This window comes from Salmo salar, chromosome 14, assembly GCF_965601325.2.
Source record: "Salmo salar chromosome 14, fSalSal1, whole genome shotgun sequence".
Lineage (NCBI taxonomy): Eukaryota > Metazoa > Chordata > Actinopteri > Salmoniformes > Salmonidae > Salmo > Salmo salar.
The window spans coordinates 49,390,135-49,415,743 of record NC_138304.1 but is presented as its reverse complement, the minus strand read 5'-3'; the positions used below and the strand labels follow the sequence as shown (position 1 = coordinate 49,415,743).

The 25,609-nt window shown below is 42.8% G+C and overlaps 1 protein-coding gene across 3 annotated transcripts in view; it reads right to left on the bottom strand.

The window, feature by feature from the left end:
- vav3b (vav 3 guanine nucleotide exchange factor b) overlaps window positions 1-25,609 on the bottom strand; it is a 177,381-nt gene that overhangs the window by 3,794 nt on the left and 147,978 nt on the right. For all 3 annotated transcript variants that reach the window (XM_045694484.2, XM_045694483.2, XM_014141449.3), the window contains exons 24-26: window positions 22,741-22,828; window positions 19,337-19,469; window positions 221-369 (exon numbers count right to left, since the gene is read on the bottom strand). In XM_045694484.2, the coding sequence (XP_045550440.1) occupies window positions 221-369; window positions 19,337-19,469; window positions 22,741-22,828 (370 nt within the window). The remainder of the gene's footprint in view (window positions 1-220; window positions 370-19,336; window positions 19,470-22,740; window positions 22,829-25,609) is intronic.

Here is a 25,609-nt window from a genome sequence, read left to right as displayed (position 1 = left end):
ATAAACTCACCCTGCCGTTGACCTCCCCCATCCACCAGAGATATAAACTCACCCTGCCGTTGACCTCCCCCATCCACCAGAGATATAAACTCACCCTGCCGTTGACCTCCCCCCTCCACCAGAGATATAAACTCACCCTGCCGTTGACCTCTCCCTTCCACCAGAGATATAAACTCACCCTGCCGTTGACCTCCCCCCTCCACCAGAGATATAAACTCACCCTGCCGTTGACCTCCCCCCTCCACCAGCCGTTAGCCATCTTGGTGTAGATCTTGACTATGTCTCCCTCTTGTAGAGACAGCTCTCTGGTGTCTCTGGAGCTGAAGTCGTAGCGTGCCAACGCGATGCCCACCACCCTGGGAGAGAACACTGGCACAAACAACAACAACAGGCTCGTTTGTACACACCAGAGGATGCTGGTGATGAGGTGCTTATAGGAGGACGGGCTCATTCTAATGGCTGGAATGGAATAATGAAATGGTATCAAACACATCAAACGCATGGAAACCCCGTTTGAATCTGTTCTGTTCATTCCATTCCAGACATTACAATGTCCTCCTATTGGTCCTCCCGCCAACCTCCTTTGGTACACACACACACACACACACACACACACACACACACACACACACACACACACACACACACACACACACACACACACAATGACACACACACACACACTTGAAATGCATGAGGTAAGCTACAGTGACTAGACAAGCTGTAGAAAGAAAAGTAGAACACAGAAAGAGTAGAAAGATTGCACCTGTACCTGACCAGAAAGGAGAGGAGGAGGGAGGAACAAAGCCCCAGCTGCCAGGAGGACAGACTACAGAGATGTTCAGAATGTTCAGAGAGAAAGAGGTGGTGAGGGAGAGAAAGTATGGATGAGAAACAGAGAGAGAGAGAGTTTTTACACTCACAAAAGTTTCAAAAGGAATAGAGACATTTCAAATGTCGCATTATCACTATATACAGTGTTATGGCAATGTGCAAATGTTTACTGTAATTTTTTTGGTGGGTTTATTTCACTTTTGTTTATTATCTATTTCACTTGCTTTGGCAATGTAAACAATAAGAGAGAGATCTATGACTGGGCAGGGGCACAGCCATGGGTGGGTCCTGGAGGGTATAGGCCCACCCACTTGAGAGTCAGGCCTAGCCAATCACAAAAGTGTTTTATTACAGATAGAAATACTCCTCAATTTCATAAGCTGTCCGTGTGGCTGGTCTCAGACGATCCCGCTGGTGAAGAAGCCCGGATGTGGAGGTCCTGGGCTAGCGTACTGTTAGACCTACTGCCAAATTCTCTAAAACAACATTGGAGGAGGCTTATGGTAGAGAAATTAACATTCCATTCTCTGGCAACAGCTCTGGTAGACATTCCTGCAGTCAGCCTAACAATTGCACGCTCCCTAAAAACTCGCCTTTAATTGTCCCCAGCACAAGGTGCATGTGTGTAACGATCATGCCGTTTAATCAGCTTCTTGATATGCCACACCTGTCAGGTGGATGGATTATCTTGGCAAAAGGAGAAATGCTCACAACCAGAGATGTAAACAAAGGTGTGCAAAATATTTTAGAGAAATAAGCTTTTTTGTGCATATGGAAAATGTCTGGGATCTTTAATTCAGCTCATAAAACATGGGACCAACAGAGAGAGAGAGAGCGAGAGAGATGGGAGAGAGAACACAAGCAATGTAAACAAGTTTCAGAGAGAGCAGAGGGAGAGAGAGTTGGGAAAAGTTAGCAAAATCATAAAAGACTAGCAAAAGCTGATGGGAGAAGAGCTAGTGAGCAAAACATTGAAAGTGCCAAACAATTCAGCAACCATTTCTGTGTTGTTAGTCATTGAACTCTATACAGATGTAAAATCTTAATTTGACCACACAGTTGCAGGAGAATTTTACTGCAATACAGAAATGTAAAACTTGTTGTGTATTTGACGTTTAAAATGGTCTCCTCAGCCAGGGTGCTTAGATTCCCATGGGAATGAAATGCATGCACTCACTACTGTAAGTTGCTCTGGATAAGAGTATCTGCTAAATGTCTCACTACTGTAAGTCTCTCTGGATCAGAGAGTCAGCTAAATGACTCACTACTGTAAGTGGATCTGGATAAGAGAGTCTGCTAAATGACTCACTACTGTAAGTCCCTCTGGATCAGAGAGTCTGCTAAATGACTCACTACTGTAAGTCCCTCTGGATAAGAGAGTCTGCTAAATGACTCACTACTGTAAGTCTCTTTGGATAAGAGTCTGTTAAATGATTCACTACTGTAAGTCTCTCTGGATAAGAGTCTGTTAAATGACTCACTACTGTAAGTCTCTCTGGATAAGAGAGTCTGCTAAATGACTCACTACTGTAAGTGGATCTGGATAAGAGTGTCTGATAAATGACTGAAATGTAAAAAGGTTTCCAAAGTTTTTAATTTCCAGTTTGACATTTCATTAAAATAATAATTAATTCAAATTTCCTGTTGCTGCAGCATTATTTTCCTGCTTTAGCAGACTGTCTCAAATGAAGATCCTACACATGGAAAAACCATCTCCGTTGTTCTAAGCCTTGACATCCTATACAAGACAAAAAAACAGAAAGGGGTTTGGTTCCGCTTTTATTTTGTGTGTATGACTTTTATGCAAGTCAAATCTTTCTCCATGCCAACCCACCAGTCATACACACACACACACTCCAGCGTGCCAGCATGAGGTAACAGCCTTAGTCCAGCATGGGGTCTGTCAAATACAGATGGCTGCAATTCCCACCACACAAACAGTGTCTTCTGTTCACACACACACACACACACACACACACACACACACACACACACACACACACACACACACACACACACACACACACACACACACACACACACACACACACACACACACACACACACGTGTCTGTTCCCATCAGAGAGGCTGAATAGCCAGACTGGTCGTGCTGTGCACCCTAGCCCAAGTCAAATCCACAATATGGTTCCCTGGCTTACACCCACTCCCTCAGGGATAAACAAACACAGGTCAATATTGGTTCCCTAGCTTACACCCACTCCCTCAGGGATAAACAAACACAGGTCAATATTGGTTCCCTGGCTTACACCCACTCCCTCAGGGATAAACAAACACAGGTCAATATTGGATCCCTGGCTTACACCCACTCCCTCAGGGATAAACAAACACAGGTCAATATGGTTCCCTGGTTTACACCCACTCCCTCAGGGATAAACAAACACAGGTCAATATTGGTTCCCTGGTTTACACCCACTCCCTCAGGGATAAACAAACACAGGTGAATATTGGATCCCTGGTTTACACCCACTCCCTCAGGGATAAACAAACACAGGTCAATATTGGTTCCCTGGCTTACACCCACTCCCTCAGGGATAAACAAACACAGGTCAATATGGTTCCCTGGCTTACACCCACTCCCTCAGGGATAAACAAACACAGGTCAATATGGTAGTATGTACATGAATGTATAGTTAAAGTGGCTATGCATATATAGGATAAACAGAGAGTAGCGGGGGGGGGGGGGGGGGGGGGCAGGGGGAGGGCACACAATGCAAACTCAATGGGCGTAGATGACTGTATTGGGTATTGAGGGACTGGCGCTGTAGTGAGGGACTCGCGCTGTATTGAGGGACTCGTGCTGTAGTGAGGGACTGGCGCTTCTAGTGAGGGGCAGGCGATTCTAGTGAGGGACTGGCACTGTAGTGAGGGACTGGCGCTGTAGTGAGGGACTGGCGCTGTAGTGAGGGACTGGAGCTGTAGTGACAGACTGGCGCTTCTAGTGAGGGACTGGCGCTTCTAGTGAGGGACTGGCGCTGTAGTGAGGGACTGGCGCTTCTAGTAAGGGACTGGCGCTGTAGTGAGGGACTGGTGCTGTATTGAGGGACTGGTGCTGTAGTGAGGGACTGGCGCTGTAGTGAGGGACTCGCGCTGTAGTGAGGGATTGGTGCTGTAGTGAGGGACTGGCACTGTAATGAGGGACTTGCGCTGTAATGAGGGACTGGCACTTCTAATGAGGGGCAGGCGCTGTAGTGAGGGACTGGTGCTGTAGCGAGTGGCAGGCGCTTCCCCAGTGTTTCCGGAGATCAAGTATGCCGACATTAGCACATTCTTGCACAAACTTTTGCCCCTTGCACATTTTCTGTCTGGGGCTCGCATTGCCTTCATTGTTGTTTTCCTTACATGTATTCGTTCCTATCGCTAATATTGTTAATGTCACGACTTCCGCCGAAGTCGGTCCCTCTCCTTGTTCGGGCGGCATTCAGCGGTCGACGTCACCGGTCTTCTAGCCATCGCCGCTCCACCTTTCATTTTCCATTTGTTTTGCCTTGTTTTCCCGCACACCTGGTTCACATTCCCTCATTAGACTAAATGTATATTACCCTCTGTTTCCCCCATGTCTGTGTGTGGAATTGTTCTTTGTATAGGGTGTTACGCTACAGACTGGCTTGCGCTAAGTTTGTATCAAACTTAGGTTTGTTTGTTTTGTTTATCCGGTTCATGTTACCGTGGTTGTGCTTTGTGCTGCCTCGCCTGTGCCTTTGGGCCAGGGTGTATATTAAAGTTCTCCTGTTATCACCCATTTCTGATCTCCTGCGCCTGACTTCCCGGCAAGTCACTCACCCCGTTACAGTTAATTTGTTTACGCACAAAACAATTTAGGCAAAATCTTGATCCAGGAGGGGATTGACTGTCTCTAGTCTGGGTACCAGACTTTTTAGCTGACATTCCACTCCTTGCCACTACGTCATTGCCAAAGATACTGGCCTTTCTGCAATCTCAACGTTCAATATGCAGCTGGATTTACGGAGGAGTTGCTTATTGGTTGATGGAAATAACATTAATATTTTACATGACAACATGTCAAGCCTCGAAAATATAATTAGAATTATAACACAGTAAAAAACAAAAATGTAGCTGTTAGCTAGTCAAGTTGTTGTATTTTGAGGCTTAAAATCAAAGCAAAGAGGTTTTGTGGTTGGAATTGCAGTGTGTATTTAGTTTGAGAATTTAGACGTGAGCTAGCAACCCCCAGGTGGTGAAGGTAGGCAACCACACAACCGCCAAGCTGACCCTTAACACAGGTAAACCTCCCGGGTGTGAGCTTAGTCCCATCCCGCACTCCTTGTTCACCCACAACTGCGTGGCCGTGCTTAACTCCAACTCCATCATTAAGTTTGACCGCAAAGCGCTACAGAGGGTAGTGCGAAAGGCCCATTGCATCACTGGGGCCGAACTCCCAGCCATCCAGGAACTCTATACCAAGCGGTGTCAGAGGAAGGCCCTAAAAATGGTTAAAGTCTCCAGCCAACAGTCATAGACTGTTCTCTCTGCTACCGAATTGCAAAAGGTACCGATGCACCAAGCCTGGAACCACAAGAGCCTGAACAGCTTCTGCCCCCAAGCCATACGACTGCTAAATAGTTAGTCCGGATGGGTATTTGTTATCTTTTAACTATCTGCATTGACCCTCTTTTAAATAAACACAAACACTGTTGCTACTGCTTAATATTTATCCTGTAGTAAGCCCCCTCCTCCACTCCCTGTTCACCCATGATTGCGTGGACATGCACACCTCCAACTCAATCATCAAGTTTACAGACGACACAACAGTAGTTGACCTGATTACCAACAATGACGAGACAGGGAGGAGGTGAGGGCCCTGGGGGAATGGTGCCAGGAAAATAACCCCTCCCTCAACGTCAACAAAACTAAAGAACTGATCATGGACTTCAAGTAGACAGAGTGAGCACGCCCCCATCCACATTATCGGGAACGCAGTGGAGAAGGTGAAAAGCTTCAAGTTCCTCAGCACACATGGAAATTGTTCACCCACACAGTGCCTCTTCAAACTCAGGAGGCTGAAGAAATTAGTCTTTGCCCCTAAGACCTCACAAACTTTTACAGATGCACCAATGAGAGCATCTTGTTGGGCTGTATCACCATCTGGTACGGCAACTGCACTGCCCAGAACTGCAGGGCTCTCCACTGCCTGCCCTCCAGGACACCTACAGCCCTCGATGTCACAGAAAGGAAGGCCAAAAAGATAATCAAGGACATCAACCACACGAGCCATGGCCAGTTTCATCCCACTATCATCCAGAAGGCGAGGTCAGTTCAAGTGCATCAAAGCTGGGACTGAGAGACTGAAAAACAGCTTCTATCTCAAGACCATCAGACTGTTAAATAGCCATCACTAGCCGGCCTCCACCCAGTACCCTGCCCTGAGCTTAGCTACTGTCACTACCCTTCACCTTAGAGAGTGATACACTATGTACATAGACATGGAATCACTGGTCACTTTAATAATGTTGACATACTGCATTTCATATGTATATACTGTATTCTATTCTACTGTATTTTAGTCAATGCTCATCCTAATATTTATATACTTCTTAATTCCATTATTTTATGTGGAGATTTGTGTGTATTGTTGTGAAGTGTTAGGAGGAGTTGGCTTTGGGGGTGACCAGTGAAATATACCTGCTGGAGCGTGTGCTACGGGTGGGTGCTGCTATGGTGACCAGTGAGCTGAGATAAGGCGGGGCTTTACCTAGCAAAGACTTATAGATGACCTGGAGCCAGTGGGTTTGGCAACAAATATGAAGCGAGGGCCAGCCAACGAGAGCATACAGGGCGCAGTGGTGGGTGGTATATGGGGCTTTGGTGACAAAACGGATGGCACTGTGATAGACTACATCCAATTTACTGAGTAGAGTGTTGGATGCAATTGTGTAAATGACATTGCTGAAGTCAAGGATCGGTAGGATAGTCATTTTTACGAGGGTATGTTTGGCAGCATGAGTGAAGGATGCTTTGTTGTGAAATAGGATGCCGATTCTATATTTATTTTGGGGATTGGAGATGCTTAATGTGAGTCTGGAAGGAGAGTTCACAGTCTAACCAGACACCTAGGTATTTGTAGTTGTCCACATATTCTAAATCAGAACCGTCCAAAGTAGTGATGCTAGACGGGCGGGCGGGTGCGGGCAGTGCTCGGTTGAAGAGCATGCACTTAATTTTGCTTGCATTTAAGAGCAGTTTGAGGCCACGGAAGGAGTGTTGTATGGCATTGAAGCTCGTCTGGAGGTTTGTTAACACAGCGTCCAAAAAAGGGCCAGATGTATACAGAATGGTGTCGTCTGCGTAGAGGTGGATCAGAGACTCACCAGCAGCAAGAGCGACATCATTGATATTTACAGAGAAAAGAGTCGGCCCGAGAATTGAACCCTGTGGCACCCCCATAGAGACTGCCAGAGGTCCGGACAACAGGCTCTCCGATTTGACACACTGAACTCTATCTGAGAAGTAGTTTGTGAACCAGGCGAGGCAGTCATTTGAGAAACCAAGGCTATTGAGTCTGCCGATAAGAATAAGGTGATTGACAGAGTCGAAAGCCTTGGCCAGGTCGATGAATACGGCTGCATAGTATTGTCTTTTATCGACAGCGGTTATGATATTGTTTAGGACCTTGAACGTGGCTGAGGTGCACCCATGACCAGCTCGGAAACCAGATTGCATAGCGGAGAAGGTACGGTGGGATTCGAAATGGTCGGTGATCTGTTTGTTAACTTGGCTTTCGAAGACTTTAGAAAGGCAGGGTAGGATAGATATAGGTCTGTAACAGTTTGGGTCTAGAGTGTCAACCCCTTTGAAGAGGCGGGTCATTTTAGAAAGAGAGGGTCCAGATTGTCTAGCCCAGCTGATTTGTAGGGGTCCAGATTTTGCAGCTCTTTCAGAACATCAGCTATCTGGATTTGGGTGAAGAAGAAATGGGAGAGGCTTGGGCAAGTTGCTGTGGGGGGTGCAGAGCTGTTGACCGGGCTATAGTAAGCCAGGTGGAAAGCATGGCCAGCCGTAGAAAAATGCTTATTGAAACTCTCGATTATCGTAGATTTATCGGTGGTGACAGTGTTTCCTAGCCTCAGTGCAGTGGGCATCTGGGAGGAGGTGCTCTTTTTCTCCATGGACTTTACAGTGTCCCAGAACTTTTTTGAGTTTGTGCTACAGGATGAACATTTCTGTTTGAAAAAGCTAGCCTTTGCTTTCCTAACTGCCTGTGTATATTGGTTCTTAACTTCCCTGAAAAGTTGCTTATCGCGGGGTCTATACGATGCCAATGCAGTACACCACAGGATGTTTTTGTGCTGGTCAAGGGCAGTCAGGTCTGGAGTGAACCAAGGACTATATCTGTTCTCAGTTCTACATTTTTTGAATGGGGTATGCTTATTTAAGATGGTGAGGAAAGCACTTTTAAAGAATAACCAGGCATCCTCTACTGATGGAATGAGGTGAAAATCCTTCCAGGATACCTGGGCGAGGTCGATTAGAAAGGCCTTCTCGCTGAAGTGTTTTAGGGAGCGTTTGACAGTGATGAGGGGTGGTCATTTGAACGCGGACACATTACAGACACAGGCAATGAGGCAGTGATCGCTGAGATCCTGGTTGAAGACAGCAGAGGTGTATTTAGAGGGCAGGTTGGTCAGGATGACATCTATGAGGGTGCCCATGTGTACTGATTTAGGGTTGTACCTGGTAGGTTCCATGATAATTTGTGTGAGATTGAGGGCATCTAGCTTAGATTGTAGGACGGCCGGGGTGTTCAGCATATCCCAGTTTAGATCACCTAACAGTACAAACGCAAAAGATAAATGGGGGGCAATTAATTCACATATGGTGTCCAGGGCACAGCTGGGGGCTGAGGGGGGTCTATAACAAGCGGCAATAGTGAGAGACTTATTTCTGGAAAGGTGGATTTTGCTACACACGTAATAACATCTGGTAAATAAGTGTATGTGACCAATACAATTTCATTTGATTTCATAGGAGAAAACTGAGGATGGATCAACAACGTTTTAGTTACTTCACAATACTAACCTAAATGACAGAGTGAAAAGAAGAAAGACTGTAATTAATACAATATTCCAAAACCTGCATCCTGTTTGCAGTAAGGCACTAAAGTAAAACTGCAAAACATGTGGCAAAGAAATTAACTTAATGTAATGAATACAAAGCATTATGTTTGTTGCAAATCCAACAACACATCACTGAGTACCACTCTTCATATTTTCAGCATGGTGGTGGCAGCATCATGTTATGGATATGCTTGTCATCGGCAAGGACTAAGGAGTTTTTTTTGTTTAAAAAGAAACGGAATAGAGCTAGCACAGGCAAAATCCTACAGGAAAACCCGGTTCAGTCAGCTTTCCACCAGACACTGGGAGATGAATTCACCTTTCAGCAGGATAATAACCTAAAACACAAGGCCAAATCTACACTGGAGTTGCTTACCAAGAAGACAGTGAATGTTCCTAAGTGGCCGAGTTACAGTTTTGACTAAAATTGACTTGAAAATCTATGGCAAGACCTGAAAATGGTTGTCTAGCAATGATCAACAACCAATTTGACAGAGCTTGAAGAATTTTGAAAATAATAATTGGCAAATATTTTACAATCCAGGTGTGCAAAGCTCTTAGAGACTTACCCAGAAAGACTCACAGCTGTAATTACTGCCTAAGGTGATTCTAACGTGTATTGACTCAGGGGTGTGAATACTTATGTAAATTTGACATTTCTGTAAATATATTGTCAATAAATTAGCAAAATTGTCTAAAAACACGTTTTTACTTTGCCATTATGAAGTATTTATTGTGTGTAGATGGGTGACAAAAAATAAGCTAAAAAAATAGTTTTTGAATTCAGGCTGTGACAAGGAAATGTGGAATAATTCAGGTTTGAATACTTTCTAAAGGCATTGTAATTTCTTCTGTTTGTGATTAAAAAATATACGGTTCAAACACATGATTGCCTTAAAAAATATAAACTTACACAAAGATTGCCCCCTCTCATATTGAAGCAAGGGAAGTTCAAGGTCGACCGTGGTACTACAGGATCCCACATTATACTGAAAAATGGCAATCTTCGAATAAAAATACAAACTTGAAGACAATCATGGTACCAATACTTAGGGGGTGGCTCCTAAAGTTCTCTTTGTACAGTGTATGTCCTTGAACCGATTAGAGGGGGCAGCACTGAGCTAGCCTGCAACATCACTTTCTGGACTAGCTCAAACTGCGCATGTTATGTCTCTGTTGGAATCACTTCCATAGATAACTTTGACACCTGGAAACAGAAGATGGAATGGAATGACAGAGTCCATCCAAATCATCTTGGCTCCTGGACTCTGTCCACGCATTTCAAGGCTGCATTGAGACAATGACTTATCAATACCCAAACCCAACTCAGATAATCCCTACCATTGTATCACTGAGTTGTCATAATACTAAAGCAAATGTACATTATCACAGAGGAGTTGGCAGACACAATGTAAGCAACCTAATTTATGTTCCTCTATCTCCCGTGATTGCCTCTGTCAATCCTGCAGCTATTGTATACAGTAATCATGTGTCTATGAACCAGAGTTATACTGTTAGCACTGAGCTCAAACCTTTATTTTCTTTTAAAAACCCTCCTCTTCCGCTCTGTGTTTGATCATCCTGTGGAGGGCTGAGAGGGTGTTGAGCGTCTACTCCGACTACGCCAGGGATCTAGGACCACCTCGGTGTTCGCCTTGGAGTTCCAGACGTGTCGGTTCTGGTCACCGTGTTCCACAGCGGACAGCGGGAGGAGGTACAGATGGAGTTACCCTGCCGTGATGACAACCTGTTACTCGACCATCTCATCAGCATGGTGATTCATTTGGACAACTTCCTGAGGTTCCGACGAAGACCTTCACAGAATCCGGAGCCCATGACTACACCTGCTCCTTGGCCAGAGCCGTTGGAGGTGGGCTTCCATGTTTACCCGAGGTAGAGCGTAGGAGAAGAAGGAATCTGGGCCTATGCTCCTATTGAGGGGAAAGGGGTAATTTCTCCTCAACCTGCCGTCTATCCACAAACAGGTGAGGAGGTGACAAGCCAGGGAATTCTCCAGAAATGTCAGGGGAAGTGTCTCGTAGTGCCTGTCAACACCACTACGGTGGAAAGAGTTACCAGAGGAATACCAGGATCTGCACTGGGTTTTCTCCAAGACCCAGCTACACGCGTGCCTCCTTATCGACCCTGGGACTGTTCCATTGACCTGCTGTCTAGCACAGCCCTCCCAAGAGGACACGTCTATTCCCTCTCCTATCCGGAGACCTACGTAAAGGAGAGCCTCCAGCAGAGTTTTATCCGCTCCTCTACGTCACCAGCCTCCTCAAGCCTCTTTTTTGTTAAGAAGAAAGATGGGGGACTGCGCCCCTGCATTGATTATCGAACTCTGAATAAAACCACTGTAAAGTTCAGCTATCCTTTACCCCTCATCCTAACCATCATCGAACAAATGCATGGTTGAGAGGGATGAGGCAAAAGGAAATGCAAATAAGTCTCACTGAACAACCGATTGGCAAACATACTGCATATTGAGAAATGATATGATTAAACTGAATAAAACGAAGAAGAAACCTCACTATGAAACAAAGATAAAATAAAGCTACTATTCTTTAGATAAATTATATAAAGAATGATCATAAAAAGCTTTGCAGCGCTTTCAGTGAAAGCCAAACTCAGCTCCGTCATTCACTGAATCAGATGAGTCACTCATCACAAAACCCACTGATATTGCCAACTACTTTAATGATTTTTCGGCAACATTAGCAAACTTAGGCATGACATGCCAGCAACAAATGCCACACTACACATCCAACCAAATATAACTGACCAAATTATGAAAGACAAGCACAGTAATTTTGAATTCTGAAAAGTGAGTGTGAAAAGAGGCGAAAAAAATTATTGTTGTTTATCAACAATGATATAACAACAAGTAATTTGGTCTGACAAGAAAATTATTGAGGATAATAGAGGACGATATTGCCACATCTTCAATCTAAGCCTACCGGAAAGTGTGTGCCCTCAGGCCTGGAGGGAAGCAAAAGTAATTCCGCTACCCAAGAACATTAAGGCCCCTTTATAAACCTTTAGTAAAGTTTTGGAAAGATTGTGTTTGACCAGATACAATGCTATTTTACAGTAAACAAATTGACAACAGACTTTCAGCACACTTATAGGGAAGGACGTTCACAGAACTAACACAAATGACTGATGATTGGCTGAGAGAAAAACAGAACTAACACAAATGACTGATGATTGGCTGAGAGAAACTGATGATAAAAAGATGGGAGCTGTTTTATTAGTCTTTTAGTGAGTCGTTTGACATTATTGATCATAGTCTGTTCCTGGAAAAACGTATGTGTTATGGCTTTACACCCCTTGCTATATTGTGGATAAAAAGTGACCTATCTAACAGAACACAGAGGGTGTTCTTTAATGGAAGCCTCTCCAACATAATCCAGGTAGAGTCAGGAATTCCCCAGGAAAGCTGTCTTTGAGTAAAGCCAGTGTGTCTATGTATGCGGATGACTCAACACTATACACATCAGCTACTACACCGAATGAAATCACTGCAACACTTAACAAAGAGCTGCGGTTAGTTTCAGAATGGGTAGCAAGAAATAAGGTAGTCATAAATATTTCAAAAACTAAAAGCACATATTTGGTACAAATCATTCACTAAACCCTAAACCTGAACTAAAAATTGTAATGAATACTGTGGAAATTTGAGGAGACTAAACTGCTTGGAGTAACCCTGGATTGTAAACTGTCATGGTCAAAACATGTTGATACAACAGTAGCTAAGATGGGGAGAACACTATCAACAAGACAGGCCCTAGTTCTACAGGACCTAGTTTTGTCGCACCTGGACTACAGTGCAGTCGTGTGGTCAGGTGCCACAAAGAGGGACTAAGGAAAATTACAATTGGTCCAGAACTGGGCAGCACGGCTGGCCCTTAAATGTACACAGAGAAATAACATTGATGATATGCATGTCAATCTCTCATGATCTATAATGATCCATAATAAACCCCAGGAAGAGTAGCTGCTGCCCTGGCAGGAACTAATGGGGAGCCATAATAAACCCCAGGAAGAGTAGCTGCTGCCTTGGCAGGAACTAATGGGGATCCATAATAAACCCCAGGAAGAGTAGCTGCTGCCTTGGCAGGAACTAATGGGGATCCATAATAAACCCCAGGAAGAGTAGCCTCTGCCTTGGCTGGAACTAATTGGGATCCATAATAAACCCCAGGAAGAGTAGCTGCTGCCTTGGCAGGAACTAATGGGGATCCATAATAAACCCCAGGAAGAGTAGCTGCTGCCTTGGCAGGAACTAATGGGGAGCCATAATAAACCCCAGGAAGAGTAGCTGCTGCCTTGGCAGGAACTAATGGGGATCCATAATAAACCCCAGGAAGAGTAGCTGCTGCCTTGGCAGGAACTAATGGGGAGCCATAATAAACCCCAGGAAGAGTAGCTGCTGCCTTAGCAGGAACTAATGGGGGTCCATAATAAACCCCAGGAAGAGTAGCTGCTGCCTTGGCAGGAACTAATGGGGATCCATAATAAATACAAAAATACAAATAGGAAAGTTATCGATGACTTTGTCCATTCATATATACATTCATTGGGAGAGACGCACACACACACACACACACACACACACACACACACACACACACACACACACACACACACACACACACACACACACACACACACACACACACACACACTGTGTGTCCTCTCCTTCTTTTCACTGCGTGTTACAGAGTGCTGCTGCTTCAGTCTGGAGCATCAGTTAGCTTAATGTGCATCCCAAATGTCACCATATTCACTACCAGGGGTACATCCCAAAATGGAACCCTATTCCCTTTATAGTGCACTATCAGGGGTACATCACAAATATCACCCTATTCCTTATACAGGTGTAGGATCTGTCATGACGTTGCCCTCTTTGGGTACATCGAGCACTATACCCCCCCTCCCTCTGCACCAGCCCTTTTCTATGCACCATCACCCTACCTCTATGCTCCTGACACCAGGCTCTGTCAGAAGAGGTCGTAAACTCCTCTCCTCATGGCCACAGTATAGAGAGAGAGTGAGTTTCATAGAGAGAACCAAGGAATTTCTTTCACCTCACAGAACTGGAGAACCGAACAACATTTATGTTCTGGAGAAGGTATAAAAGATCGGTGAAGAATCCAGCTACGAACTAGTCCGTTTGGTACAATTTTGTGAAACTCATGGGAGACAATACGGCCACATTACCATAACGCTGTTTATACAATAGCCTCAGCTATGAGGAGTACATCTAATTGTTGTATAAAATGAATGAGTGGGGATGGAACTGTTTGTGAAATTGTGTAATGTGATTTTGGACTGTTTAATGAAGGAAACTCCAATTCCCTTTGGAGTTTAACTAAATTAGAGGACCGCCCATGAGCACAGTTATGGTTTGGCATCATGGGACAGGCCCTTTTCTGCTCTTCCCAATAAAACCCCCACCTAGGTTTTCTATCACCAGACCAGCTTACCTCGATAACGAGAGGGCCAAGGTTTGCAGACCATGCATTTCTCTGGCTGAACTTTTAACCATACCATGTGATTAAACTCTTAGACTATCGATACCGACAGAATAAAAACAAGTCTTTGATATTTATTACTAGTCTGCAGCTAGGAATTCGGTATCATTGAACGCGAAGACCGACAACTGCCGAAACAGCTATTCTATAACGACATGAATGAATGTTACTCTGAACTATCCATTCTGTCATGACGTTGCCCTCTCTCTGGGTACAAAGAACACAGTTGAACCCCCTCCTTTTGCCCTCTGGGTTTTCTATGCACCGTCCCCCTACCTACCTCCCCCCACCCAGGCTGTGGTGAGAGGGGTCGTAAAATTCCAAAGGAGAATGTCCGGCCTCATGGCCCAGTTTTGAGACAGAGAGGGGTTTCATAGAGAGACAAAGGAATTCTTCCAACTCACAGAATTGGGGAACCAAACGACATTTATGTTCTGGAGAAGGTATAAAAGATCGGTGAAGAATCCAGCTACGAACTGGTCCGTTTGGTACAATTTTGTGATACTCATTAGAGACAATATTGCCATATTACCATATTAAGGTTTATATAATAGCCTCAGCTATGGGACTTGCATCTAAATGGTTGTTTACAATGATTTAACCTGTTATGGCTAGGGGGCAGTATTTTCACAGCCGGATAAAAAACGTACCCGATTTAATCTGATTATTACTCCTGCCCAGAAACTAGAATATGCATATAATTATTAGCTTTGGATAGAAAACACTCCAAAGTTTCTAAAACTGTTTGAATGGTGTCTGTGAGTATAACAGAACTCATTTGGCAGGCCAAAACCTGAGAAGATTCCATGCAGGAAGTGGCCTGTCTGACAATTTCTTGCCCTTCTTGATTATCTCTATCCATTACAGAGGATCTCTGCTGTTACGTGACACTTCCTACGGCTCCCATGGGCTCTCAGAAGGCGGCAAAAAGCTGAATCGTGGCTTTGCAGGCTCTGGCTGAAAAAAAGTAGCGCGTTTGGGTAGTGGCTGGTTACAGTACTGTGAGACTCAGGCGCGTGCCCGCATCGACCCCATGCCTTGTTTTCTTTCGTCTGTTTACCTAAACGCAGATTCCCGGTCGGAATATTATCGCTTTTCTACGAGAAAAATGGCATAAAAATTGATTTTAAACAGCGGTTGACATGCTTCGAAGTACGGTAATGGAATATTTAGAATTTTTTTGTCACGAATTGCGCCATGCGCGCGACCCTTATTTACCATTTCGGATAGTGTCTGGGACGCACGAACAAAACGCCGCTATTCGGATATAACGATGGATTATTTTGGACCAAACCAACATTTGTTATTGAAGTGGCAGTCCTGGGAGTGCATTCTGACGAAGACAACAAAAGGTAATCAAACTTTTATAATAGTAAATCTGATATTGGTGAGTGCTAAACTTGCCGGGTGTCTAAATAGCTAGCCCGTGATGCCTGGGCTATGTACTTAGAATATTGCAAAATGTGCTTTCACCAAAAAGCTATTTTAAAATCGGACATATCGAGTGCATAGAGGAGTTCTGTATCTATAATTCTTAAAATAATTGTTATGCTTTTTGTGAACGTTTATCGTGAGTAATTTAGTAAATTATTAGCAAATTCCTCCGGAAGTTTGCGGGGGGTATGCTAGTTCTGAACGTCACATGCTAATGTAAAAAGCTGTTTTTTGATATAAATATGAACTTGATTGAACAAAACATGCATGTATTGTATAACATAATGTCCTAGGTGTGTCATCTGATGAAGATCATCAAAGGTTAGCGCTGCATTTAGCTGTCTTCTGGGTTTTTGTGACATTATATGCTAGCTTGAAAAATGGGTGTCTGATTATTTCTGGCTTGGTACTCTACTGACATAATCGAATGTTTTGCTTTCGCTGTAAAGCCTTTTTGAAATCGGACAGTGTGGTTAGATAAAGGAGAGTCTTGTCTTTAAAATGCTGTGAAATAGTCATATGTTTGAAAAATTGAAGTTTTTGTATTTTTGAGGAATTTGTAATTCGCGCCACGCCTATCATTGGATATTGGAGCAGGTGTTCCGCTAGCGGAACGTCTAGATGTAAGAGGTTAAACGATTAATCAGTTTAATCGCGTGATAATAATTACAGGGAGTTATTTTGATAAACATGTCTTCAGTTTAATGGTGCCCAAAGACACGACAATTCTAACCACGACAGAGAGAGCGAGAGAGAGAGAGCGAGAGGGCGGACAGACTCTCCAACAGAAACAAACTTTTCAACAGAGATCCCGACGACACACTGAGCGTAAATATATATATTGATTGCAATTGTTCCCGAATGAGTGAGTGTTCATGTGCAAAGGTTTAGCATTTCAATTGTTATAATATTCAACTCTGTAGTGTCTCCTCAGATGACCCCCCACTCCCCTTTTGTCCAACAAGCCGCCATGCCGGTTTAGCCCACTAGGGAACATTCCTCTATCATTTCTTTGTAACCATATCTACTGTTTGTTATGCATTTCTGTGAATTACTTAGTTAGTAAATAAATTATTTTAAGACAATTGACTCATAGTGAAGACTGGGTTCGTGCAGATAACCAACAATTTACGACGTTTGGAATGAGACTAACGTGAGGTAAATAATAATTCATTAAATCGAAGACTAATTGATCAGATATTAAAATATCTGAAAGTTATATTAGGAAAATTATAACTTTGTAATCTGAATATTTTCCTTGGTGCCCCGACTTCCTAGTTAATTACAGTTACATGATTAATCAGTTTAATCGCGTAATAATAATTTCAGAGAGTTATTTGATAAATAGGTCTTCAGTTTTAATGATGTCAAAAGACACGACAGATCTTAATTTGAGCCAGTTTGCTACAGCAGGAAAATAATCCTGCAGCAACAGGAAATGTGAATAATTATGTGGATTATAATTCATGGCCATTTTTTGTAGGGGTTGGTCCATTTTTTCCTAAGGGGAAAATCAATTCTGAAATTTTAAAGTGAAAATTACAAACCCCAGAAGCCTTTTTAAACCTCAGATAGGCAGGAAAGTTCTCCTGCAACAGGGTGATCACATGACCCCTACGGACCCTGGTCAAAAGTAATGCGCTGTAAACGGAATAGGGAACCATTTGGAACGCAATCCTTATGAGGTTTGGTTGTTGTTGTTGTTATTGTTGTTGTTGGTTTGAACTGGAGCAAAGCAATACATTGATTCATAATGCCTGGGTGCTGAGCGCTGCTCATACTGCTGCTGCTTCTTCTACTGACTCAGATCACTGGCATCTTGTAGAGCTCTCTGAGGCTGTGGAGAGTGGTACTGACTGTTGACTGGCTTAGATACATACATAGCTACATATTGACTAGGCCTACATATCACTGACTTCATCACAGCCTGTATATTTACAGTATCAGAAAGTCAAATATTCCAGTCTGGCCACATCAGGGCTGAGGGAAAGTCAAATATTCTAGTCTGGCCATATCAGGGCTGAGGGAAAGTCAAATATTCCAATCTGGCCACATCAGGGCTGACGGAAAGTCAAATATTCTAGTCTAGCCATATCAGGGCTGAGGGAAAATCAAATATTCCAGTCTGGCCATATCAGGGCTGAGGGAAAGTCCAATATTCCAATCTGGCCATATCAGGGCTGAGGGAAAGTCAAATATTCCAGTCTGGCCATATCAGGGCTGAGGCAAAGTCCAATATTCCAATTTGGCCATATCAGGGCTGAGGGAAAGTCAAATATTCCAGTCTGGCCATATCAGGGCTGAGGGAAAGTCAAATATTCCAGTCTGGCCATATCAGGGCTGAGGGATAGTCAAATATTCCAGTCTGGCCATATCTACGGCCTTCATTTCCATATGTTACAAGGTCTAGACATGAGTGAATATCTGAATATGTACAGTTGAATATATAAATATCTACAGTTGAATATATAAATATCTACAGTTGAATATATAAATATCTACAGTTGAATATCTGAATATTTACAGTTGTATATTAGAAAAATGCAGGCAGGTGGCCATTTCTAAATCTCACAGAGCTATAGGCAGGCTGTGGAGGAGGAGGATTTGCAGAGGCGAAAGAAGCCTGCATATTTAAAGTCACTGTCTGGGCAAATGTGCGCTTGTTTCCTATTCTAACTAAACAAAAGGAAACATTTCAATAGACGATGATTAGGTGTTTCATGGTATACTGATAGCATGATGTGTTACTCTTGAGAGTCAAATTACCACTTATATACAGTATTTCAAGTAAGTCGAAAACAGGGCTGTGATTTGGATATAACACTATTTTTCACTTGAGTGTTTAATAAGCGTAAGTGCTAAAAGCAGGTTCGATTTAATTGAACAACAGTATTTTTTGTTTGAAAATTGGGAGTTGGTTGTGCAAGCAGTGAGAGTAAGTAGATTTTTTTTCTGTACACATGTACAATGTTCTCTGGCTGTGCTGTGATATAAACAGAGAGATCAGAGACGTGAGTCTGTGATATCATGTTGGATATAAAACCATGAGACTATTCAGACATTATTTCAGGACTCACTCACTTCTTTGAACGCATTCCAACGAGTGTTGGGGTTCAATTCAGGAAGTGATTTGAATTAAACATTTCAAAATACAAAAACAAGTTATATGGTGGTGATGGGATTCAGTTGCCTCCTGTACTCACCAATTACTGTACTAGACCATTAAGCGACTAATGGTGATGTTCACACTGTGTTCACCAGTACCAGTGTGCATTAAATCAAATCAAATCTATTTATAAAGCCCTTCTTACATCAGCTGATATCTCAAAGTGCTGTACAGAAACCCAGCCTAAAACCCCCAAACAGCAAGCAATGCAGGTGTAGAAGCATTAGACCATTATGTTAGTGGGGATAGGGATCTGTCCTGTACTCACCAGTGGCAGTGTGTCTGATGCCCTGGGGCATGTTGTTCCCGTTGCCTGGCTCCCTGAATGGTACCTGCAGTGTTGTGTCCAGACTCTTGAAGCCCTCCCTCAGAGAATGCTGCTTGTAGTAGTCTACCAGGTCCTGGGTGTTTAAAAACACACAAGAACTAGTGAAAACACACAGGAAATAAATACAGACCCACCTATGGTGACTTAAAAGGTTAAGGAGGAGGAGGATGATGAATTGTATTTATTTTTTTCAATGGGATGGCATTATTTTATTGGGATGGCATTGTTTTATTGGGATGGCATTTCTTCATTGGAATGGCATTGCTTTATTGGGATGGTATTGCCTTATTGGGATGGAATTGTTTTATTGGGGTGGCATTTCTTAATTGGGATAGCATTGTTTTATTGGGATGGCATTTCTTTATTGGGATGGAATTGTTTTATTGGGATGGCATTGCTTTATTGGGATGGCATTGCTTTATTGGGATGGAATTGTTTTATTGGGGTGGTATAATTTTATTGGAATGGGATTGCTTTATTGGGATGGCATTGTTTTATTGGGATGGTATTGGAATGGTATTGTTTTATTGGGATGGCATTGTTTTATTGGGATGGTATTGCTTTGGGGAGTTGGTATTGTTTTATTGGGATGGTATTGTATTGTTTTATGGATATGGCATTGTTTTATTGGGATGGCATTATTTTATTGGGATGGCCTAGTTTTTTGGGGGATGGTATTGTTTTATTTGGATGGCATTGCTTTATTGGGATGGTATTAGAATGGAATTGTTTTATTGGGATGGCGCTGTTTTATTGGGATGCTATTGTTTTTGGGGATGGTATTGTTTTATTGGGAAGTCATTGTTTTATTGGATGGTACTTACAGTTGAATGTTTCTGTCTACTGTATAGTACCTACTGTTGAATGTGTAAGGGATAAATGCCGACGTTCTGTACCTTACCTTGGGAATAACAGACGACCAGTGGTGTAAAAAGTACTCAAATGTCAAGTAAAGATAGCTTAATAGAAAATGTGAGTCACCCAATAAAATAGTACTTGAGTAAAAGTAAAAGTATTGGATTTTAAATATACTTTAGTATCAAAAGTAAATGTAAATGCTAAAATATACTTAAGTATCAAAAGTAAAAGTATAAATCATTTCAAATTCCTTATGTTAAGCAAACCAGATGGCACCATTTTCTTTTTTTTCTTTTTTAATTTACGGATAACCAGAGGCACACTCCAACATTTAGACATAATTTACAAACGAAGCATTTGTGTTTAGTGAGTCTGCCGGATCAAAGGCAGTAGGGATGACCAAGGATGTTTCTTGATAAGTGTGTGAATTGGACCATTTTCTTTCCTGCTAAGCATTCAAAATGTAATGAGTACTTTTGGGTGTCAGGGAAAATGTATGGAGTAAAATTTACAATATTTTATGTAGAAATGTAGTGAAGTAAAAATAAAAGTTGTCAAAAATATAAATAGTAAAGTACAGATACCCCCCCAAAAATGACTTAAATAGTACTTTAAAGTATTTTAATTTAAGTACTCTACACCACTGCGGAGTTCATTTTTCCAAGGTAATGTACAGAATGGAGGTGTTTATCCCGCTTACAGTATACCACAGTTGTGAAAGAAAACAGTACTAAAGCACACATTTACCAGTATAAATATTTGTTTTTGTTGATATTTTCATTTTTATAAGCAAATTCATACTTTCAAATTTTTTGGTCGTTCGACTAGTTCTATATTTATAGAAGCGACCAAGTTGTTGGTTCTACATGTTCCGTTGCTAGCGGTTCTTCTTCTTTGCTTGCTAACTAGCTACGGCTAACATGGTCACAACCTCTGCAGCCAGAATAACAGCAAAGTAGCTGAATTTGCGTTTGTTTAACTGTTTTCTAGTGATATTAATTTGGATATATCCATAACAATGAGCTGATGATAACCGATTTTGCCTGGCATAGCTACAAAAGTTTGCCTTTTCGTCAGGACACTGGTCACTGTTCATTACGAGGAGATCGCAATGCAAAGATTAGGCTAGAAGCTAGCTAAATAGTTTGTTGCTAGCAAACCTGTCAAACTAGAAACATGTGGGAGGATTTGACAGCATAGCGCCACTTAACTAGAAACATGTGGGGAGGATTTGACAGCATAGCGACACTAAACTAGAAACATGTGGGAGGATTTGACAGCATAGCGTCACTAAACTAGAAACATGTGGGAGGATTTGACAGCATAGCGTCACTAAACCAGAAACATGTGGGAGGATTTGACAGCATAGCGCCACTTAACTAGAAACATGTGGGAGGATTTGACAGTACAGCACCACTAAACTAGAATCATGTGGGAGGATTTAACAGCATAGCACCCCTAAACTAGAATCATGTGGGAGGATTTGACAGCATAGCGCCACTAAACTAGAAACATGTGGGAGATTTGACAGCATAGCACCACTAAACTAGAAACTTGTGGGAGGATTTGACAGCATAGCGTCACTAAACTAGAAACATGTGGGAGGATTTCGACAGCATAGCGTCACCAAACTAGAAACATGTGGGAGGATTTGACAGCATAGCGCCACTAAACTAGAAACATGTGGGAGGATTTGACAGCACAGCAACACTAAACTAGAAACATGTGGGAGGATTTGACAGCACAGCGACACTAAACTAGAAACATGTGGGAGGATTTGACAGCACAGCAACACTAAACTAGAAACATGTGGGAAGATTTGACAGCATAGCGCCACTAAACTAGAAACATGTGGGAGGATTTGACAAGCATAGCATCACTAAACTAGAAACATGGGAGGATTTGACAGCATAGCGCCACTTGCGTCATGACTGCAACAGTAGGGAACAGAGAAATTCATGTTCATCTCTTACCACGTTAGGTCATCAGATACTCTAACAAAATCTATTTCTGCAAAAACAAATCAATGCTAGCTAGCTAGCTAGCTACGTTTTACCTCCTTGGATGTGCGTTTACAATGTTTCCAATTTCAGTTTGTGTGGTTGTTGGTTTAGCTTTCTGTAACTTTATAGCAAGTACAGGCTGCAGGTGTAGGTGCGTATTGCGTCATGATTGCAAGGTGTCCTGATATCTCTGTGTGTGTGTGTGTGTGTGTGTGTGTGTGTGTGTGTGTGTGTGTGTGTGTGTGTGTGTGTGTGTGTGTGTGTGTGTGTGTGTGTGTATCGGGGAGGTTGGATAAAAAGCAGAAGACAAATTCCCATCCTGTATGGACTAATAAAGTATATCTTATCTCTTCCAACTGTCCATTATCTGGTTTTAGAATGCCCTTCCAGCCAATCAGAAAAGAGTATTCAACAACGCTGTGGTATAATTTTGTATACTGTATCGCGTGCTAAATTGCAAAGTGGGACCAAAACATGACATACCAACACAGTCTTAAACAGCCTGGTCTCTGCGATGTAAAAGCATCCATTCTTTGTCAGGATCTTGATGTGTTTGACTTCGTCGTTGAACCTGTGGGCAGAGAATGGCTAGGCTTTAGCTAATCAAACCAAATAAAATGTTATTTGTCACATTAGCCGAATACAACAGGTGTAGACCATACAGTGAAACGTTTACTTACAAGCCCATAACCAACAATGCAGTTTTGGGATTTAAAAAAAAATAAATACAGTTGAATTCGGAAGTTTACATACACTTAGGTTGGAGTCATTAAAACCCATTTTTCAACCACTCCACAAATTTCTTGTTAACAAACGATAGTTTTGGCAAGTCGGTTAGGACATCTACTTTGTGCATGACAAGTCATTTTTCCAACAATTGTTATGAGGCAGATTATTTCACTTATAATTCACTGTATCACATTTCCAGTGGTTCAGAAGTTTACTTGGAAAATTCCAGAAAATGATGTCATGGCTTTAGAAGCTTCTGTTAGGCTAATTGACATAATTTGAGTCAATTGGAGGTGTACCTGTGGATGTACCTCAAGGCCTACCTTCAAACTCAGTGCCTCTTTGCTTGACATCATGGGAAAATCGAAAGAAATCAGCCAAGACCTCAGAAAAAAATTGTAGACCACCCCAAGTCTGGTTCATCCTTGGGAGAAATTTCCAAACGCCTGAAGGTACCACATTCATCTGTACAAACAATAGTATGCAAGTATAAACACCATGGGACCAAGCAGCCATCATACCGCTCAGGAAGGAGACGCATTCTGTCTCCTAGAGATTAACGTACTTTGGTGTGAAAAGTGCAAATCAATCCCAGAATAACATCAAAGGACCTTGTGAAGATGCTGGAGGGTACAAAAGTATCTATATCCACATTAAAATGAGTCCTATATCGACATAACCTGAAAGGCCGCTCAGCAAGAAGAACCACTGCTCCAAACCTGTCATAAAAAAGCCAGACTACGGTTTGAAACTGCACATGGGGACAAAGATTGTGCTTTTTGGAAAAAATTTCCTCTAGTGTGATGAAACAAAAATAGAACTGTTTGGCCATAATGACCATCGTTATGTTTGGAGGAAAAAGGGGGAGGCTTGCAAGCAGAAGAACACCATCCCAACCGTGAAGCACAGGGGTGGCAGCAACATGTTGTGGGGGTGCTTTGCTGCAGACTGGTGCACTTCACAAAATAGATGGCATCATGAGCGAGGAAAATTAAGTGGATATATTGAAGCAACATCTCAAGACATCAGTCAAGAAGTTAAAGCTTGGTTGCAAATGAGTCTTCCAAATGGACAATGACCCCAAGCATACTTCCAAAGTTGTGGCAAAATGGCTTAAGGACAAGAAAGTCAAGGTATTGGAGTGGCCATCACAAAGCCCTGACCTCAGTCCTATAGAAAATGTGTGGGCAGAACTGAACAAGCGTGTGCGAGCAAGGAGGCCAACAAATCTGACTCCGTTACACCAGCTCTGTCAGGAGGAATGGGCCAAAATTCACCCAACTTATTGTGGGAAGCATGTGGAAGGCTACCCAAAAAGTTTGACCCAAGTTAAACAATTTAAAGGCAATGCTACCAAATACTAATTGAGTGTATGTAAACTTCTGACCCACTGGGAATGTGATGAAAGAAATAAAAGCTGAAATAAATCTCTCTCTTCTATTATTCTGACATTTGACATTCTTAAAATAAAGTGGTGATCCTAACTGACGTAAGACAGGGAATTTGTACTAGGATTAAATGCCAGGAATTGTGAAAAACTGTGTTTAAATGTATTTGGCTAAAGTGTATGTAAATTTCCGACTGTAAATAAAAGTAGCGAGGCTATATATACAGGGGGTACCGGTACAGAGTCAATGTGCGGGGGCACAGGTTAGTCGAGGTAATTGAGGTAATATGTACATATAGGTAGAGTTATTAAAGTGACTATGCATAGATAATAAACAGAGAGTAGCAGCAGCGTAAAAGGGAAAGGGACAACGCAAATATTCTGGGTAGCCATTTGATTATATGTTCAGAAGTCTTATGGCTTGGGGGTAGAAGCTGTTTAGAAGCCTCTTGGACCTAGACTTGGCGCTCTGGTACCGCTTGCCGTGTGGTAGCAGAGAGAACAGTCTATGACTAGGGTGGCTGGAGTATTTTACAATTTTTAGGGCCTTCCTCTGACACCGCCTGGTATAGAGGTCCTGGATGGCAGGAAACCCCAGTGATGTACTGGGCCGTTCGCACTACCCTCTGTAGTGCCTTGCGGTCAGAGGCCAGGTAGTTGCCATACCAGGCAGTGATGCAACCAGTCAGCATGGTATCGATAGTGCAGCTGTAGAACCTTTTGAGCATCTGAGGACCCATGCCACATCTTTTCAGGCTCCTGATGGGGAATAGGTTTTGTCGTGCCCTCTTCATGAACGTCTTGATGTGTTTGGACCATGATAGTTTGTTGGTGATGTGGATACCAAGGAACTTGAAGCTCTCAGCCTGCTCCACTACAGCCCCGTCAATGAGAATAGGGGCGTGCTCGATCCTCTTTTTCCTGTAGTCCACAATCATCTCCTTTGTCTTGATCACATTGAGGGAGAGGTTGTTGTCCTGGCACCATGCGGCCAGGTCTCTAACCTCTTCCCTATAGGCTGTCTCGTCGTTGTCGGTGATCAGGCCTACCACTATTGTGTCATCGGCAAACTGAATGAAGGTGTTGGAGTTGTGCCTGGCCAAGCAGTCATGAGTGACTTTAACCAAATGGGCTAACTCAGACTTGTGTGTGCAGGACACCCATAGAGTCCACCTTGACAACGATAGAGTCCAGCATAGAGTCCACCATGATAACCATAGAATCCACCTTGACAAC